This window comes from Rhipicephalus sanguineus, chromosome 4, assembly GCF_013339695.2.
Source record: "Rhipicephalus sanguineus isolate Rsan-2018 chromosome 4, BIME_Rsan_1.4, whole genome shotgun sequence".
NCBI classification, from domain to species: Eukaryota; Metazoa; Arthropoda; class Arachnida; order Ixodida; family Ixodidae; genus Rhipicephalus; species Rhipicephalus sanguineus.
The window spans coordinates 180,091,593-180,113,206 of NC_051179.1; the positions used below are offsets into that span (position 1 = coordinate 180,091,593).

The 21,614-nt window shown below is 45.8% G+C and overlaps 1 protein-coding gene across 1 annotated transcript in view; it reads right to left on the bottom strand.

Moving 5' to 3' along the window:
* LOC125758359 (uncharacterized) overlaps positions 1-21,614 on the bottom strand; it is a 162,803-nt gene that overhangs the window by 24,860 nt on the left and 116,329 nt on the right. The window contains exons 24-27 of the mRNA XM_049415436.1: positions 17,840-17,935; positions 6,008-6,169; positions 800-934; positions 33-117 (exon numbers count right to left, since the gene is read on the bottom strand). Coding sequence (XP_049271393.1) covers positions 33-117; positions 800-934; positions 6,008-6,169; positions 17,840-17,935 — 478 coding nt within the window. The remainder of the gene's footprint in view (positions 1-32; positions 118-799; positions 935-6,007; positions 6,170-17,839; positions 17,936-21,614) is intronic.

Here is a 21,614-nt window from a genome sequence, read left to right on the forward strand (position 1 = left end):
CAAAACATAGGAGCATACAAATGAGTACCTACCTCCACGAAACTTAGCAAGCATTGTGAACGCCAGGCTGTTGGCAATGACTGAATTCATATTTGTGGCCCCGTGAACTTTGACAGACTGCGAAAAACGGTGAGAGAAAAAAAATTCAGCATCCCATGCATAGTAGAAATTGGTTTAGGCGGAGCTTTCATTCATTGCAAGAGGTACATGAATTTCAGTACACGCAGTACGTCCTTGGCAAGTCCATTTTTCCGAGTCAAGAAATACGCTCGAGTGTTGCCAACTTCGGGATCGCCTTTAGTACACTGCCATCGCACGGAAACTATGTCAGCCTTAAAAGCGTACCTTCTAATGTATTTGCTCCGGCTGTAGCTGTGCAATGTACCGTCCTTCATAAGGACACTGAAATACAAGATAAATTATTAGTCACTGTGACCAATGTTCAAAACTTTCACCCTCGAAATCGCACGTGGCTCTAGGTTACCAACTAGTCCTAACGAAAGGGTGGCTCAGCTGACACAAAAGGGCTGATCAAGCACGATGTTTTACAAGTATAATCGTCATTGATTCGACATTGTCCCAACAATATTAACGTTTTTTTTTTGGAATCGACCGTAAACATATCAACACACGCGTCAAAAGGTCCAATTTATGGGCAGTGCAAATTCATGCGCATAGGAGCTACGATATTTTGCGTACTGCAACGGCCACAGTAAAGCATGATGTGTGAAATAATATGTATCGTGATAAGGCAGTCCAATGCTTTTGAGCATGGCTGCCAAAAGATGGTGGCACTTGCCCTGGAAATCACGACGAGTTTCTGACAGATCTCCTGGAATATCTTGTATGAGTCATCTCCTTCGCCAACTGGAATCTTCATGTGATAGTACTTCTTGTAACCATCTTTCACGAGCTTTTCGCAGTTCCACAGTTCCTGTTTGGGCAGAAAGCAGAGAAGCTCATTTTCTATTGGACTGTGAGCTTGACGAAGACGTAGAAGATTACAGGACAACAGTAATCGGTTGCGTTCCTGCCGTTTTCACTCAATGCAGAATATGCTGAGACGGCGTCATCAAAGGCCACTACGCGTTTAAATTTGTTGAAATGAAGCTGATATGGGTAAATTCTTACACTTATCTCATTCCCTACAATGATGTTAAGGCCAGAGGTTAAAAAGTAGAAATAATGCCACCTTAATATGTACAGGAAACATCGAGTCACTGTCGATATGACAGAAATGTTACCTTACAGGGCTTAGCGTATAATATCACACAAACGTGTAAAAACTACGACACTTAGAAGCGCTATATGCGTGTGTTTTTTCTGCTATAAACCTGCATCTCAACATTCGGCGCTATACATTACAAGTGTATACTATTATACCAACAAGTATACAATATCCACGAAACAAAATGCGTTGCTGGGCTAGTTGGTTCATAATCTTCAATACTGAATAACGCGAATTCGAACAGGACAAAGAAGGAACACAGATGCACAGGGCAGGTCCTACTTGCAACTAAGCTTCATTCGGAAAAGTTTCCCTACATATACATACAGCCGAGTGGCGCACGCAGCAGTGATACAGAACTATTGATGTACTATCGATATTATCGATAGTTCTGTCCCTATCGCACTATCGTCAGTGAAAGAACGCAATGCAGAGCGCTATCGATAATAAGTTTAATAGTACTAACTATAATATAAGTAGAACGCGCGAACTCATTGCAGCATATACTTGGATCCCCAGGTGTGTTGTGGCAGGAGGAGCAAGCTGAAGGAGAAACAAGTTGACAAGCTTGCGCTCCTTCACCAGAATTGTTGTCTGACACATGACAATTAAGTAGAGGTGTGCGAATATTCGTGTTTCGAATTCAAATCAAATAATACCTAATCGAATAATTCGATTCGAATAGCTAGTATTCGAAGTTTCGAATAATTCGACATGACGAATATTTAAAATGCGACAAAGCCAACGGCGCAACTTGTTCAGGGTGGGGTGGCTAAAACTAACGCTAATGTCGTTACAGTAGGCCTTTCATTAAAACTTTCACCGATATGCTGGTTCAAAGCGAGCGCATGTTTATTTTAAAGGACAATACGTCATTTACGCACGTGAAAAAACCCACGAGAAAGCTTTCAAACTCATCACAACTTCGCTTCCGAAACGAAGGCACGGACTTCTTGCGCAGTTCGGTCGCGTATGCCGCAAGCGCCACAAAACATCCCGACTTTGGCCCGCGAAACCCTCAGCGATTAGCTTGACATGTGAAATTTGTTCACGCTGTGCAGTCACCACTGCCGCACCGCACCACTCGTTCAGAAACTTCTATCGTTCCGACGCGCAGTTAAAACGCTGCTGTGAACGCGCGCCCGCGAATTTTTGGGCCAGAAGCACTCATGACGATAGAGCACAACATTACCGTGGTTCTTTCTTTCAATCTTCAATAAAATCCTTTGTATTCGATAATCGACATTTTTGGCCACTATTCTGCACTATTCGATTCGAATTCAATTCGAGATGAAATTTCACTATTCGCACACACCTACAATTAAGTTGAATTTCGGGTGTACAGAAACGAGATCGTTACATTTGATGATACTGTGTGGCTTCACATTTTTATTGCATTTTGTGATTTAGAACTAGGTTTAATAATTGTAAGGTGTTAATGGTTACTTTTTAATATAAATTTATTGATGGACATGTTCCTGCATTTTGACTGCTGAAATAAATTTTGTTTCACCAAGAAATAACTCATAAATTAAGTAAAGTGAGTATTGCTGATTAGTGGCTATCGCAAATACTTTTTGGCAATATCGCCGGCCAGCAACAGCGTAATCATTTGTAGCACTATTGATAGTATTGTCGGTAGTGATACTACACACGATACTGTTAATTGCAATATCGATATTACTATCGATAGTTAAAAAAAGACTATCGATGTTATCGATAGTCAGTTTTGCATCACTAGCACGCAGGCGCACCGCACGCTACACTCACACAAAAGCCACCAGGATGGCAAGATATAGACGTATACAGATCATCGAACAGTTTTTCTTTGCTGCGCAGCACAAAAGACGGGTAACAATCGCTCTCTTTGTTTTTAATAAAATACGCTCCCATGAGTTCTCTGACAAGCGCATTCGCACTTGTGCCCAGAATTCTAATACTAGTGAGCACACGCTCACAGGCATAGGTCCTACAATGCATAGGTAAATGAAAAGACGAATTACTTTCAGCGGATCGTTCGCGTTTCCGTGCTCGATCGTTGACGCAACGACCAGTCAGTCCGAACCTTCCCACAAGTGAGTGGGATTTCGTACACGACGCCTACGGCGCATGTAACTTAGTTGCTTAGTTTCGAGTAACGCCTGTTCTATGCAACTGGTTCCTTCTTTGTCCTGTTCGAGTTCTCGCTATCCAGTATTGAACAATATTCGCGAAGTACGGGGCGATATAGTCTGGGTACCTAACTTGCAAAACATTTAGTGTCGTCGTTCATCGGACGGATTTTGGTCATTAGGAGGCAGCAGGTGAAACATGAGGGAGAAATTTCGCTCCATTCTCGATCGTCGCACGAAATGTGCTCTTTTTACTCTCAATATATCTGCAACACCTCTTAAATAGGTTTCATCATTTCAAAGGGACACAACAGGGATAAGGAATTTTTGTAATATATTTTCACAATTCCACAATCTGCCTCGAGAAGACGCTTCGTAAGCGAGAAAACGCGCGAAAAGAAAACGTGGGTGGCGAGATAACCTTGCCATTCTAGCACCAAGTGCCGTGATTTGATAGACCTTCACGGCATCTACTATGTCCTAAGTAGCTCCTAATCGGTAAAAATGAAGTATATTGACCTCTGAGGGGGCCATAGACATAACATACCGAGTTTCAGGACATTTCCTTGAGCCGATGTCGACTAAATACGACAAATACACCTTGAAATCCTTGACGTCACGCAGGGAGATTTTGGCACAAAACTTAGGAATGAAGCTTTGCGCTTGACTTTCTTCTCTTATGTTCAACTTACAATGGCGAAGTTAGAGACATTAGAGTTTAAAGGGCATCATTTATTTGCCTAGACTGATTCATTGCTTCACTTCGGCGCTCCTTTAAACGTATGTATCTTGTGTCAAGATAATGGTCGTACTTTAAATGGTTTGCGTTCTTCAGTAAACTGAATCCTGGGAATTTTTAGCTAATTGCCATGAACGACAAATTATGAGCGCCTCATCTGAAATAGAGAGTGAGGTAAAAAGCAAGAACGCAAGCCAAACGACCGCATATGTGGTAAGCTCTATAATCTTACAGGCATCGTTACACAGACTTGCTTGATGCTAACGCTTCAGACAATAATTGTAAGAAATAGAACACGTATAGCTTTTGTGGCATATGCTGCTTGAATACTGCAACAATGAAGTGAAGATGCCTACTCTAAGAGTGCTGTACTTTTATGTAAATCGGTCGCGGGCTAGAATACAGGCGGTATATCTGATTGATGTGTTATGTCAACATGACTTTATTGCAGGTGTGCGCCGCATTCGTTTAACGAACATAAACTAATGACAATACGGTTCTGTCGACCGCGTATGCAGACTATATTTGGCATTAATATCAACGTTCACCTGCATAGTACGCAATTAAGCGAGAATAACCTGACGTTCTCAGTCACGGACAACTGGCATAGCCAGGAATATTTAACGTGATAGCGTTAAAGAGCTAGTTTCGCGAAAATTCTCGTGTCGGCGTCGGTACCGCTGGTTGTGAGTGAAAATTCGAGGTAGATGCAAATAAATAAATAATAAAAATATTCGATTCGAGTTAAAATGGAACCCCGGCCTTCTGCGTCGCTATCCGGCGTTCAACCATGGAGCCACCGCAGCGCTTGAAACTGCTTTGTTAAAAACAAAAGAAAAGAAAACGCTATAGAAATGTCATGTAGTGGGAGCAGTCTCCTTAGCGCATGCAATATTGCGTGGCAGAATCGTTAGAATCGAACCAGGCGTCAAGACATGTAGATTGCGCAACGGGCGGTCGGTTAAAGCTGCACACAATTACAAAGTGTGCAGCTGCGCTGGTGCGCGTGGAACCTTGCGGACGCGTAGTGGATACTTCGCCAATTTGCAAACGGAAGAATTATGGCGTAGTGCGCGCTTCGAAACTGTACTTGCAGTGGACATTCCAGGATAGTTCGAAACGGCCAGTGGTACACACACAAACGTTCAGAGGCGATGCGCACCGGGTCCGATTGCGCTATCGCGTTCTACTCTTGAGGGCGAAGCTCAAAGGCACTGCACGCTTTCTCTAGGCATTCGGCGCCCCAACTCCACAACGCATGACGTGGTTAGCATGATAGGCGTGATGTTTTCTCATGGGCGCTACGTATATGCCTGTTATAGAGAATCCTCAAGGGCCTTGGCTTGCCCCAACAGATAGCGCATCAAGAATACGGCCCAACACGTTGTCTTACTCTGGGGGTGCATTTGGTAATGCCTTGAGATGCAGCTGGCCGAAGTTGGCGCCGCCTGGCAGAAAGCACTGTTATGTGTGCTCTTGATAAACAGGTCATGACCAAAAACATTCCGCTACATTAGTGGTCGTCTACCGAGGCAGGTGCTGTGTGTTCAAGGAGATGACGTCACAGTGAAGCAGTGGAAGGTTACATGGTAGCCAACTCGTTGAAAATCATAGAAGCTCACACTTGCGACATTATAACTACGCGTGCTCGAAACACTGATACCATTATAACTGCCGTATTCATTGAAAGCTGCAGTGCTCGGATGGTAACGTTGATACTTATCTTGACATCTCGTCGTCTGCGGCGGCCACTTGCCACGTAATTCCCATATCGAAAAAGAAGGCGCAGACAATTGCGGTGCCGAAGGATAAGGAAGCGTGTTTTCGTCGCTTTAGTGCTCTTACGTCTGTTAATGTAATGCACAGGCAAATTTCTTTAAAAGCTCATTTCCTTACTCTTTGAGAACATAACGTTAGCGGAACACTCACCGTCAGCAGCTTGCGAACGCTGAAGAATTGGGCAACAGCAAACCGCAACTTGGCACGCTCGACCATAAGCCGATTGACGTCCTCGTCCTCCATGCAGCCGCCACGCATGGCGTACGCAACGCCCTTGCGCAAGGCTCCGTCTCCCCGCATGTTGAATATGTCCTGTATAACGATAGCGGTAGCATATTAACACACTTCCTCAAAGCAAAGACATAAGGTATGATCATTCGCTGAGAAAAAGTGAGGGAAACCGACACGAATAGTTCCTGGCGTGCTCGAATCTCTCAGTATTCGTATGTGTTCCGAAACGACTGCCATGTTTATTGCTTGTCAGTGTTACATCAAGCTCTGATTTGCTTATTTAAGGGCACGAACAGCTTCCGTCGTGCACATAGCGCCCACCAGCACGCTCTTAGGTTGCGTGATATGACTACTCTCGGGGCTAGCGGGTAAATTCGACTGAACGGCTCTACTCTATTGGTGGAGTGCACCAATAGACCAAAGCCGTGGTCCAGAGTGGTCCATTGGTGCAGTGCTCCAGAGCCGTTGGTGGAGTGCACGAACAGCTCTGGTCCATATAGACGGCCTTTGGCCGTCTATTTCGGCGGAGTATACATCGGTCAAACATTTCGTTGGGCGAACGTCAGAGCTAGGGAACACACACGAGCTTTTTAACAGCGGCGTAAAAATGGCTGTTCCCCGAGGGAAGGCTCTCCGCACCGTAGCCTAGCAACCATCGACGCCACAGCTGTGCACCACATGGCTTCGCCTCGCTACCGCGCCAGCTGGTGTGACGTCATGCCAAGCCGCGCATGCGCCGAAGCAGTAGCAACGGAGAAGCTGCCGCCAAGCGGCGCTAAGGAACGGAACCCGCCACGCCTAGCTAACGCAGCAGCTGCTGAGACGTCATACCAAGCCACGCATGCGCCACAGCAACAGCCGTGGAGGAGCCTCGTCTAAGCTACCCAAATGACTAAGTATCTTCACGCCAAGTTTAAATAAAACAGCTGCCTAGCAACCGTTTACGTCAATAAATCCGTTTTAAATAGACCTACAGCGCATGTGCATGTCCTCGGGATGATTACGAAAGAGCCGCGCCTGGTCGTGCCGAGGCAGTTGGTAGCCATTAGACGTCTGAGGAAGAACCGTGCACCCCATCATCATCATTTATTATCCCTTAAGGGCCCTGGGTTGGGTATTATATAAGGGTGGGGGGTTGGGAATTATATATAGAAGGTCACATTTACAAAGGAATATCACAGAGATAAAGGCATATTAGCATTGTGGACTGCAATGAAACCAAGAAAATGAAAACACCGTGTTATGTGATTACAAAATGTTTGCGTTGTGGTTTCACAAGCACAAGCAGAAGCATAGGACGTGTTTACAAAATGTTTGATGCACTGGTTTAGGAAGCAAAATGTAAAAGGAGTGGTTGTCATATATTGTTATGGAAGCGAGGACAATGATATAACTTGTGGGAACCACGCCCACCGGCTATCGCGAGATAGCGCCACGTGCTGCGCAGAGGCGGTGGACGTGGCCCAGCTTCACGGCTTAAAAGGGGCAGCTTGCGCGCCGCCCAGGGGAGACGTGCGTGAGATGCCAGGAAGGACGGATGCTGCCACCCCGCTGGCCGATTGCTGCTGTCGCCGATCATGGTCGCCGCGTCGTAGTCTCGTGTCCCTGGACCGGCCCCGCCGTATGCAGCGTAGAGTTGAATAAATTATTGTTGTTTGTTGTGAGTTGAAGACTCCGTCGTAGTTGCTTGAACTACGGACGGGACGCAGCAAGCCCAGTACCCACAGTTGGCGCCCAACGTGGTTTTTGCTCCCGCCCGCAGGAATAGCACGGTGGACGTAGGTCCGGTCCCTTGTCTTGTTCGTTGAGTCTCGGTGTAGCGCATTCTCGTGTGTTCTTTTGTGGCGCGGGTTTTCTTTTTAAATGCGAAGCATTTCTTAGCGAATCTCTGACACTTTGAGCGTTTCTATCTATCTATCTATCTATCTATCTATCTATCTATCTATCTATCTATCTATCTATCTATCTATCTATCTATCTATCTATCTATCTATCTATCTATCTATCTATCTATCTATCTATCTATCTATCTATCTATCTATCTATCTATCTATCTATCTATCTATCTATCTATCTATCTATCTATCTATCTATCTATCTATCTATCTATCTATCTATCTATCTATCTATCTATCTATCTATCTATCTATCTATCTATCTATCTATCTATCTATCTATCTATCTATCTATCTATCTATCTATCTATCTATCTAGCCGCCTACGTCTGGGTGCTCTCATGATCGCCTCCTTAATTTGGTGTACACCAAAATTTGCATGGGAGGGTAAGAGGATTTGACGAATATGACTGCCGGGTCATGACATGAATAACGCTAAATTCCTGTCGCGTACGTCGTCAAACGCGTGGCACATACCCGTTTACCACGAGCCACGGTGTACGGGTAGGCGCTACAGGTGATTGACAGTTTATATCTACCCAGGAACGGCGAGAACAGACATTGGTAACTTAAATGCTAGAGCGTTAAGGAAAACCAATGGAAAATCATCGAGGACAACGTCACCGACATGCTCAAACGCGACATCTTCCAGCTCTTGGTCGTCTCCTGTGGTGTTGGTCCGGAAAAAGGACGGCTCTGTACGATTTTGTGTCGATTACAGAGCACTTAACAATATCACGAGAAAAGAGGTATATCCGTTAAAAAGAATCGACAATGCCCTGGACTCCCTTCAAGGTGCAGAGTATTTCTCCAGTCTCGACCTCCGGTCCGGGTGTTGGCAAATACCTATGCACGAAGCGGACAAGGACAAAGAAGCCTTTGCAATGTCGGACGGTCTCTATGAGTTCAACGTAATGCCCTTCGGATTATGCAACGCTCCTGCAGCATTAGAGCGCATGATAGACACTGTTTTACGTGGCGTCAAGTGGAAAACCTGTTTATGTTATCTAGACAATATCGTTATTTTTTCTTTCACTTTTCCTCAGCACCTTGAGCGCTTGGACGAAGTTTTAACATGCATTTCGAACGCTGGACTTCAGCTCAATGCAAAGAAGTTTCGCCAGAAAAACATTCAAGTGCTGGGCCACCTTGTCAGTAAAGCTGGCGTTCGACCAGACCTGGACAAGACTGCTGCCGTGATTCGTTTCCCTCGCCCTGAAAATCAAAAACAGTTGCGAAGTTTCCTTGGCCCGGCTTCTTACTTTCGCCGCTTCATCAGTCACTTAGCTGCCATTGCGGGACCATTACACAAGCTTCTCACGTCGGGAACGGCCTTCGCTTGGACGGATGACTGCGAGTGTGCTGTCCAAACCCTTAAACGTGCATTAACATCAGACCCCGTCCTCCGTCACTTCGACGAGAGTGCCCCAACTTTTCTGCACACAGATGCAACCGGCCATGGAATCGGTGCTGTCCTCCTACAGCGCTACGACAGTTCACGAGAGAGAGTTGTTGCATATGCGAGTCGCGCGCTGACACCTGCGGAGCAGAACTACTCGATAACAGAGCAGGAATGTCTCGCTGTAGTTTGGGCCATACAAAAATTCCGACGGCATCTTTATGGACGCCACTTCACTGTGATTACCGACCATCCTGCCCTAAGCTGGTTGTCCTCAATCAAAAATTTGTCTGGACGCCTCTGTCGCTGGCTACTTCGTTTGCAAGAGTACACTTTTGACGTTGTGTACTACAAGTCTGGTAAACAGCATCAAGATGCCGACGCTCTCTCTCCCTGCCCTCTGCCTCTTTCTTCTCCGACCACGCACCCTCGTCGCTCCTCAGGTGATCATGAGGCTTCATATTCACTGACGTTATCACCACTGGGAGTTGCTGAGTCGCTATCTTCCAACCGCTGCGCTCAGTTCGCCTGATGTCAACGTGACGACTGCTATTGTAAGCGCATCATCGGATACCTAAGTTGAACGTCTTCTCCTCCTAATGCCAGACTGCATCGTCAGCTAAGGCAGTTCAAGCTGGAAAACAATGCACTGCATCGCTATACTTATAATACCGATGGGCATCGGTGGGTGCCAGTACTTCCCCGTTTGCTGCGTACACAAGTTCTCGAAGCACTGCACGACGACCCATCCGCTGGCCACTTGGGGTTTCACAATACATACATCCGCGTTAGGAGCCGTTTCTTCTGGCCTGGCCTTTCTACCTTTGTGGCCAAGTATGTCGCTGCTAGCACACTTTGTCAACGCTGGAAACGACTAACTTAACCTCCTGCTGGCCTGTTACAACCCATCCTATGTCTCGAAACACCCTTTGCCACAGTCGGAAGAGACCTGGTCGGGCCACTTCCCGTAACGCCAGCAGGTCATCGGTGGATTGTGACAGCGGTCGATCATCTCACACGGTACATAAAGACCACCCCTTTACGCACAGTTCTGCGTCAGACGTTGCGGCCTTCTTTTTGGAAGCCATTGCGTTGCGTCATGGTGCACCTCGCGTGCTGTTCAGTGACCGCGGCAAGACCTTTTTGTCGACAATTCTTGAAGAAGAGCTGAACACTTGTGACACAGTTAATAAGAGGACATAAGCCTACCACCCTCAAACAAATGGCCTAACAGAGCGATTCCATCGTACACTAACCGACATGATATCAATGTACATCAGACCACACCACGATAACTGGGACACAATCTTACCGTTCGTGGCGTTTGCGCACAATACCGCTGTCCAACGAACTACCAGATATTCACTTTTCTACCTCGTCTACGGTCGTGCGCCGACATTGGCCATCGATGCCTCTTACTTCATTGTAACAACGAAAACCTCTACAACAACACCGGAACACTTCATCTCCAGGCTTGACGAATGTCGACAACGTGCTCGCCTCAACGCAGAGGCCAGTCAACAAGACCGTAAGTAGCGTCATGACAGCTTTCATCGCGACTGCACCTTCCATCGTGAAGATGAAGTACTACTTTGGACGCCTGTTCGTACTCCTGGTTGTGTGAGAAGTTTCAATCGCACTTCCTTGGACCTTACGTTGTTCGCGAACAAACAGCTGCAGCGAACTATCTTGTCACCCCCGTCGAGGTTTCTTCGGACTGTCGTTATCATGCTTCTGAGATAGTTGACGTGCCGCCTAACCTGCGGCCGGGCCGGCCACTCGCGGAAGCGGGGGAGATTGCTTGCTTGCTTGCTTGCTTGCTTGTTTCTTGTGTTGGCTCTTACCCACTACGGGGGATCGGCCATGAAACCGGCGGTTATTTTTTTGTTTTTTTCTAAAGAGTGAGGAATAAATCAAGTGCCGAAAGAATAAACGACAATTTAAGAATGACTTGTCGATATGGAATAAGGAGAAGAATAATACAATATGAGAAACAATGAACGAATGAAAGGAATTCTGGAATACCAAATTTTGGTCAGGAATAAATTAACAAGGAATTCTTCGTGTCTCACCGAGAAGTTTGCATAGAGCTGAGCAGACGTTCTTGTTGCTGAAGCCAAGAGAAGCCGCCCCAAGGGAAAGAATATTTTGAGAATTCAGATTAATTCCTTAGTTTCTGAATAGCATTTCGAAATGCTTTTTTCTATACCTAATGAATCGACGGCAGGTAAGCAAGAAATGATCAATATGTTCAGATTCCTGACAAAAATAGCACATAGGAGATGGCACCAGACCAGACCTGTATAAATAAAAATTAAGTGGGGGTATCCGGCATCGCAATTTCGTAATAGCCACTTCCAGTCTTCGAGTGGGACACCATGTAATATTCCAGCCGAATGAAAGATTATTGTATCCAGGAACTGGTAATTTCATACTCTTGGCATGTAGAATTAAAGAATACTTTCGAAATCTCGAATCAGTAATAGGAACTGTGTCAGGCACGATGGACAAAATAGGACCACCCAGAGACCATTGCGCGAGAGTATCGGCCATCTCGTTTATTCGAATGCCACAGTGACCTGGAACCCATAGCAACCGCTGGGTACGCAAATTTTTTGGAAGTGAATGCATTCAGAACAGGAGACTCAGAAGCAGTAGAAGAGAAAGGTGTACATATTGTCAGCGAATGAGTAACTATAACCACAGCTGACTCATGTACTGGTAGTTTTTAAAGGGCTAATATAATTGCTAGGAGCTCAGCTTCCAATATGAGAGTATAATCTGGGAGGCGAAAAGAGTACGACCACGATAAATCCTCTGAAACTATGCCCACTCCCGCTTTCTCTTCACACATGGATATCAGTGGCAATTGTGTTATCTATGCCCAATCGAAGTAAATGATCGTCTAACAATTCTAAAAAATATCTAGAAGGTAAAAGTTGGGCATTAGATGGGAATATATCATCAGATTCAATTTTTGCTATGGCCAATGATTCATCATTTTCTACGATGTCGCGTATTTAACATTTATTGATTCTAGTTGGTCCTGTACGAACGAAGCTTGAGGTTTATATATACGTTACCAAGGCTCATTAAAAAATGTTAACGATGCAGCTACGAATACGAACTGCACTCGTCTTTGTGAGGACGCAAAAATTTTTAAATATGTTTTGACGGTGAGAATGCGGAATCTGCAAACTAGAGTGGAGATACGGGCTTCTAGGTATAGAATACTGTTTGCTGTGGATTTTGGTACCCCTAGAAAACTATGATGGGCCTCTCGCTCAATAAGAACCAGGGGATGAATATTGTATGCAGGCCCCCCTGAGTATAATATGCAACCAAACTCTAAAATCGGTCGAACACACATACGATAAATCATAAGTAGCTTGTCTCCGCGTAACCCAGAAGGGTGGTGACCAAGCTTACGTAGCATCCCAACAGCACGTGTCGCCTTAAATTTGACGTGCCCAATGTTTTTGCGCCAAGTGAGTTTTGTCATCATAAAAAACTTCAAAATATTTGACACAGTCATTTTGGGGAATTACTTTTTGACGATACTGAAGCGAAATGCTAACGGGAGCATTCAATGGAAAAACAATCAAGGAACGTTTGCTAACGTTTAGAGTCATTCGAATATGTTCAAACCAGAATTCTAAGCTTCCCAAGTATGATTGTAATACTGCATACAGTGAATGAATATTACCTGGCGAAGCGAAGAATGCAATGTCGTCTGCATATACATACACTGTAACGTTATTGTTCAACGGAATTGAGCTTATTAGAATATTGAATTAAACAGGGGAAAGAACGGAACCTTGAGGGACCCCTCTAGATCGGTCATATTTCGAGGATGATAAGCCACGTTGGGAACAGTACAATTTCCTATCCTTTAGGAACTCATACAACCAATTGATAAGATATCCCGGAAAATTCAAGTTTTTTAAGGCATTCAGCAAGATGACATGTTCGATATTGTCGTACGCCTTAGCGAAATCTAGAGTGACTAATGCTGCCAATTGCCGCTGGTGACGAGCAAGCTTTTAATACGTCCCTCTAAATCTACATGTGCATGCCATATGGAGTATCCAGGTCTAAATACGCTCAGGACATGGGCTCAATAATGAGTTATCTGCAATAAATTTAATGACTCTAATGTATAAAACTCTTTCAATTAATTTAATGACATGCGAACCTAATCTATAGGTATTATATTATCAATATGCACACCTGCTCCTTGTTTTTCAAGCAAGGGAATTGTTTTTGCAAGTCTCCAGTCTGGAGGGATCCAACCATTTCCGAGTGTATGGTTTACAAGATTAAGAAGTTTCTGAGGACACACATCAAATAGTATTTTTAACATGCCTGACGTAATACCGTCAGAACCGGGGGTTGAATTCGGGAGTAACTGAACAGCATGCGCCACTCTATGGTTACGTCAACGAAATGATTCACATATAAAGGTTTTCGGAATTTCGTTTGTAATTGAGAGGCAAATCGCTGTTTTAGTTCCAATGTAATTTCATCTACTAAATCAGCCAATTATTTTGAGGTTGGAACAACTGATTCTACGTTAATGGGTGAAGAAATAGCCTTACGAGATCTAAGAAATCTAAAAAGAGCTTTTTCATTCTTGCTTTTAGATAGAAAAATATAACGATTATCGTCATGTTTAGCTTTAGCTTCGGAAACAATTCTCTTAAATTTAGCTTTGGCATATTTATAATTACTCCAATTAGTAGGATTCTGATTAATTAAAAGTTTTTTCCAAGCAGACTTTCTGCGCCTGTACTCTCGATCACAATCAGAATTCAACCATGCACTTACAGACTTTCCATTTGTGGAAGGTATCGTAAACTGTGATTTTAAAACAGAGCACAAACTCATGGCTTTAATTTTATTTTTCAGACCGTTCGGTAGCTGTTGCTTACCATCCTTCCGCCCCCCCCCCCCCCCCCACTCATCCACTTTTTGGACCCCCCCTGTACCCCGGAGGAAGCAGAGGAGGCCGCTATAGCGTTAGCAATCGCCAAAACCAATGTCACCTACATACTTAGCGATTCAAAAACAACCATTCTTAACTTTGCCCGTGGTCGCGTCCACCTTCCCGCGTGGCAAATATTGAGGGTGCGTACCGTAAATTCCGATAGGCTTATTGAACTCGTGTGGGTGCCGGCTCACTCTGGCAATCCCGGAAATGAGGCCGCCGATAACGTAGCCCGAGGACTTATTATCAGGGCAAATGGCGACCACAGCCGGGATTTCTCGAGGGAGCGGGCACACGTTCTCTGAACTCACACAACAAGCACGCCTTGCCCGTCGCCTCTACCACCTCCCCATCCCCGCCTTTCCCACTCGCAACAAATCATGTGGAGGCGACTGCAGACCCAAACTCTTCCCGCCCCTCAAGTCCTATCCCACTTCCGCCCCATTTCTCCGGAGTGCACTCTCTGTGGAGAATCGCCCGCCACCTTAGACCACATTCTCTTTGGCTGCCCTGCCGACCCTTCCCCGCAGGGGCAGCCCGCCATCAGTACATGGGAGGAATGGGAGGCCCTCCTTGCGTCGCAGGATCCGGATGCACAGCTTCGCTGTGTGAACCGGGGTGCCAGTGCCCTGGCCCTCCGTGGTCTGGACACATACGCACAATGTGATGGCCGTGCGGTGGTCCAGGGCCCGTAAAGGGTCCAAACTCACTCGCCCAATAAAGTTTTTCCTTCCTTCCTTCAGTAATAGTCAGAGAGGATAACCTTGACTGTAAACGTTTTTTTAAATTGTGAGTAATTTGCAAAAGTGGGCGTTTGCCATTCCGTTGGGACCAAGGAGATATTATGTCAATAACTATGGGACAGTAATCGCTGTTCGTTGCTACATCAACCACAGCCCAAGAAGAGATAAAAAGGCTTGAGCTGGCGAATAATAAGTCTAAAACAGATGTCGTATTACATCGAATAAATCCAGCTACTTTAGATGTGTGAGCATTATTTATGCCCTTAATCTTCTCATATGTACGTACTCATCATCATCGCTTGGGTTTGGGCTGTGGGGGTCTTAAACGTTGACTTGCAATATTCACTTCAGGGCGAAGTGCGTTTCATCGCGTCGTAGAGCGCATTCGAAAACGAGGGATCTATTTTTTTTTGTGGTGACAAAATTCCTGCGTTGGGATTTTTTCTGGCTTTTAAACAAAGGCCGTGAAATATGACATAAAACCACGTGACTGCGCTCAACCGCTGCGAGCTGCAGCGTTCTCAAACATGCTTCGAGCGAAACAACTCGCGCGCGGTCCATTGGCCTGTCGCTTCTTCGGGATGATGGCGTTTCCTTTTCGTGTGCGGCCGTCAAAAATATTGACGTACTAGGAGTCCGATAACTAGAGCCGCGGCCGCTCATTTCGCTGTGACCCCTTTCGCCTTTATGTGTGCCCCTTTCCGATCCTGTCTTCTTGCAGTGTTTTTCGTTACAATGCTCGAAATCCCACTAGCCCGCCAACAAGCATTAACATGCTTGATATAGTAATAATATTGCAACTAACAGACAATAACGCCAAGGAAAGTATAGGGGGTGTTATTTGTAGCAATTGCGATATAAATGCGTAGAAAGTAAAGTGGACGAAAAGATAACTTGCCGCCGGTTATCATTTCGACCACCTTACTTTCTACACATTTATATTGCAATTGCTACAAATAACACCCCTTATACTTTCCTTGGTGTTATTGTCTGCTAGTTCTCATTAGTATTGTGTCTAACAAAGAAAAACGAGCCCTTAAAAGTAATCTGCTTTCCTTGATATTGTAATGTTTCTAGAATCCCCGTCGTAACAACTTTAAAATATTTCCTTTTAAATTCTATTATTACAATGCGAATTCAATTTGGCTCTTTTACTAAGTCGTAAGCAGTATTTTTGTCACTGTATATTCTAGGTGCCCATATTAATTACCCTTTCTGTCCTCAACATTGCCTCGACATAACAGTAAACTGAAATGGAATGTAAATACGTATATCATAGGAATGACGCAGACCGTTAAAAAATGGGAATGACGCAGAGAACGTATTTTAGCAGCAGGTTACAAAAGACATATTGCAGTAAACAGACGGGCAAGAACTATACAGAACCCTAGTTAATGTATGGGATGCGAACGGAGGAGAACGAAGCAAACGCGCATGCTAAAAAGCAAAGGAAGTACTTGTGGAAACAATCAAATTGTGATTAAAGAACTCCCTGAATGAATTTGCATAAACAACAGAGATTCAGTGCGACAAGACATCTGATGTTACTCAAATGCTTGTTCTATTGCATCTAGCATCGCCACCAGTGGTGCGATAGTTGTTAGACTCGCATTTGCATATAAGTCAATGTCATCGTATATGAGTCAAACTTGCACCCGCGAGGTGTTTCAAATCGCTGATGTGTTAAAGCTGCGAGACGCAAAGCAACCCCATTCTTTCATTGTTCAGACTTCTTGACGAAGAACCACGCAAGAGAAACTGCGATAACGACAGTATAGCGGCGTCAGAATTTGCAAGAAAGACGCCGCACGCATTGAAGTATGATGCACAGTACAGTGGTTGTGAGGAACTGTCATGGCAGTCAGAGAACCAAAAAAAAAGATATCGAGAAAACAAAAGCTCGGCTGTGTGTAGAAGTTTGCGCGCTTCATTTTGTCGAGATTGCGTTAGCGCCACCTCGCGACTCTGCTCAGCCAATAGGGATGCGCAGACTTGACCGCCTCCCTCACTGGAGAACTCTGAGGGGAAATAAAATAATATCAATGTCTTTAGTTTTATTCAGGTGGCTTAGTGCCAGAAGTATCATCTTGAGAAGCGGATTTCAGCCGCCGTTTATTGTTTCCCACGGTCGTGTCGCGATAGTGGTAGCTTTTATCGTATGATACACGATACATTATTGAATGCATCAGAAATACAGATAATAATAATTGTTAGGGTTTAATGTCCCAAAACCACGGCATGATTATGAGAGATGCCATAGTGGAGGGCTCTGAAAATTTTGACCACCTGGGGTTATTTAACGTGCACCTAAATCTAAGTACACGGGCCTCTAGCATTTTTGCCTCCATCGAAAATGCGGCCGCCGCGGCCGGGATTCGATCCCGCGACCTGCGGAGCAGCGAGCACCTTCACCACTAGACCACCGTGGCGGGTAGAAATACAGATACACATACTCGCCTTGCGAGACATATCGCGATACAGATGCAAGATAGTAGGAGTGTCTAAGAGACATGTATCTTCGATACTGCACAGCACTGTGGGGAGTGCACTATATAATCAGAATAAAGTATGCGCATTTGTCACGTAGGCTCATTTGTATTGTTCTTTGCCAACGAGCTATCATAAGCAGGGCGATCGACTTGCTGCGTCGCCGTGGCCCATTAATTGAAGCGCTTAGTGCATTTCCTTATATTCTAGCCGAAACAAATTGTATAGGGAAGAACTCACGTTCGACGCCGGGAAGAAAACGTTGCCCACTGCTGTGACGAAGAAACGATCGTGGTAAGGGTTGTGAAACCTCTTGGCCCTCTCGTGGTTTTCTTCCTAGAGAAATTCATAAAAACATGTTATACCACGAAGCATTTTAATCCCTTTAAAAGCGACGTTTTACTGGTTGAAAGAAAAAAAAAACATGGCTGATCCCTCTGTCATGAATTGGTATAACATGAAAGTGAAACGTGCCTTCGCAGACGTAGTTGAGCGTTTGTTGTGCATTGTTTCGCCCCAAGGGCGTTGGAATGAATGCTATAGCAACGAATTGTAATTTCACGCGAAGAACGGCAAGCATGCAGCTCGAAACTTGCAACGCGCGGATCAAGCAGAAAGGAGACACGGAACGAACATGCACAGGATGAGCGCGAACAATTGTCACAGCGCGACAAGTAAAGCGCGCTGCTCAAACACAAAGACGCACGAAACGAACGCACAAGTATACACAGGATGAGCGCGAAGTCTCACAGTTGTAACGTGTTCGGTTGTGCTCAGCGCGCTCCTTTCTCAAAAGCGGCCGCTGCAGTGAATGAAGTCACCGTGCTCTCTAACTTCAACGCAAACTTGCAGTGAGAGCACAAGACGTGCAGACCATCGCCATCACGAGAGAAGCGCGCGCGCGCATGAGCGACCACGCCTTATGGAGGCGCGCTCATCGCAACGCGTGGAGCGATGACCTTTAAAGCGCGCCCTTAGAGCCCATCGCGCCATCTCGTGAGTGATAACGAAAACGCGCTGATGTACCACTGATCTTTCAGTACCGCCTAGAGGTGTGCACGGGCTCCGGGTAGCCCGAAAGCCCGAGCCCGACCCGGCCCGCGGGCCGGGCTCGGGCGGGCCGACGCATTTCCACCTCGGGCCCGGGCCGGGCTCGGGATACTTGGAGTTTTATCGGGCCGGGCTCGGACCCGGCGCAAAGCCCGACTCGAGCCCGAAATATAGAAAACGAGCGGGAATTGTTTTCTAGCACGCATACAGCGCCTTTTCCGCGACCGCCCTTTATCGCTTTTCCTTTCCCATTCGCTACTTTAAACAAAAGGGGAGCTCTCCGATTATCTCTCTATGGAATCGTCCGCCTGTCCATCTGAAGTCTTCTGGAAGAACAAGCTTGCCAGCCTGGCAAAAAAGATATTAACAATTTCGGCGACGAGTGCAAGCGGCGAACGCAACTTCAGTTCGACGGGCTACATAAAGCAAAAGCGCCGCACTTCGTTGAAGCCGGAATCATGGGACTGCTTGCTGTTTTGCACGACAGTTTGTAATCTGTGTAATAGAGACTGTTCGTCGTGTGTCGTTTGATCATATTCGATATGCTCAATAATATGCCAAATTACCGGAAAACGATGTTTTGTTTTCGCAGTGAACCTTCAAAAAGCCGGGCCGGGCCGGGCCCGGGATTGTGTTTTCGTACGTCGGGCCGGGCCGGGCGGGCTCGCAGCCCTTTGCCGTCGGGCTCGGGCGGGCCTTCAACAAAGTCAGCGGGCCCGGGCCGGGCTCGGGCTCGGAAATACGGCCCGTGCACAGCTCTAGTACCGCCACCGGCAAATGGTGTACATATATAGCTCGTAATTAGCATGGCGAAGAACGTGCCATCTGATGATGATTAGTGGGGTTTTTTGGCGCAAGGGCCATGGGTGGCCAAAGAGCGCCATGTCTTTTATGTGGTGTTAGCGATGACCAGTGATACAATGATAGGGTGTATTGTGGCTGTATATAGGCCTAAAATCAAGCGCTATAAAGAAGCGTAAAAATGTGTATACAGTCTAAAATTATGGCAGTGACAAGTGGTGTGATCTATGGTTGTGGCCTAAATGACGAGTGATCATGGTATTTACAAGTGAAAAACGGGATAACAGCACGAGTGCCTCCTCAAGGCCTTTGATCCCAAAGGCCGGGAGGCAGGTGCTTCCTTTGATGGAAACCGTAGCTGCAGCCTCAATCATGAGGCCGCGCTACGGAGCGCCTGGAAAAATAACGTTAAAATTGTGTAGATCTTTTAGGAATGCAAAAAGGGACTGATATTTAAAATGGGGTTCTCTCCCAATGAACATAACAGGATGGAGTGGGTGCTGCAGGTATATAGATGAAAAATGCTTTTTTCTGAGAGCGTCTAGTTCCCTGCATTGCAGTAAGGTGTGGAGTACAGTGAGGGGGTCGCCACAATGGTCACATACAGGTGGATCGCCTCCGGACAGAATGTATGAATGTGTACTGTATGTGTGGCCAATCCTAAGTCTGCAGAGTGTAACTTCTGTGTGGCGTGATTTTGATACTGGCGGCCAGTTACCTAGTTGCGGCTTGATAACGTGCAGTTTATTTTGTGTGTGCCTATCCCATGTGCTCTGCCAAAAGGCCCTGAGCTTTCTTTTGAGGAATGGTTTTAAGTCTATTGGAGGGATAGCTACAGATGTATTGGGACTGTTTTCGTGGGCGGATGCTGCTAGCTGATCCGCCAACACGTTGCCTTGTATCTCGCGGTGCCCTGGCACCCAGCACACTACGACGTGCTGTTGAAGTGAGTAGATCGTGCATAAAATAGAGTAGAGCGAGACAAGGACCGGATTTGTGTGTTTTGTCATAGTTTTTAAAGCTTTCACTACACTTAATGAATCCGTGTATATCACTGCCTTTTGTAGTTTTAATTGTTTTATGTGTTTAACTGCCGCAAGTATCGCATAGGCTTCTGCCGTGAAGATACTGGAATCAGGGTGCAGAATACCGGAATCGGAAAAGGATGGACCAACGGCTGCGTACGACACAGAAGTGTTAGACTTTGAGGCATCTGTAAAGAACTCAGGGTGTGGGTACTTGTATTGTAATTCAAGGAAGTGTGTACGGATATGTGCAAGTGGCGCATGCTTGGTAACTTCGACGAAAGAAAGATCGCACTCTATAAGCTGCCACTGCCACGGCGGGAGATAGGCAGCGGGAGCCATTAGACAGTGTTCGAGAAGTGGCACACCCATTTCTTCAGCTAGGCTCCTCACACGAAGTGAGTACGGCTGTCTCATTGAAGGACGGTTGTGAAAAAGTTCAGAAGCAGACAACTCATTGATTGTAGTGTGTGAGGGGTGTTCGTTGTTTGCGTTCACCTTCAGGAAATATACAAAAGATAGGTAAGATCTCTGAAGGTGTAGCGACCACTCGTTCGATTCGACGTAGAGGCTTTCCACGGGGCTGGTGCGAAAGGCGCCCGTAGATAGCCGAATGCCTAGATGGTGGACAGGGTCAAGCATTTTTAGGGCGCTTGGTGTCGCAGACTGGTAGATTATTGCCCCGTAGTCTAGGCGAGTGCGTATGAGGCTTTTATACAAATTTATCAGACATTTCTTGTCACTACCCCACGCAGTGCGTGACAATACTTTTAGAACATTCATTGTTTTTATGCACTTGTGTTTTATGTACTTGATGTGTGTTATAAAGGAGAGTTTCGTATCTAGGATAAGCCCTAGGAACTTGTGCTCCGTTTCTACCGACAGACGCTGTCCATGTAGGCCAATATCTGGATCGGGATGGAGGCCTCTCTTTCGGGAGAATAAGACGCAAGTACTTTTTTGTGCATTCAGTGTAAAGCCATTTTCGTCTGCCCATCTAGAGATCTTGTTTAAACCTAGCTGGACCTGCCGCTCACACATCGAGAGGTTGCACGATTTAAAGCCGATCTGTACATCATCGACATATGTGCAGTAAAACATATTCCGTGGGATGCAAAGACGCAAGGAATTCATTTTGA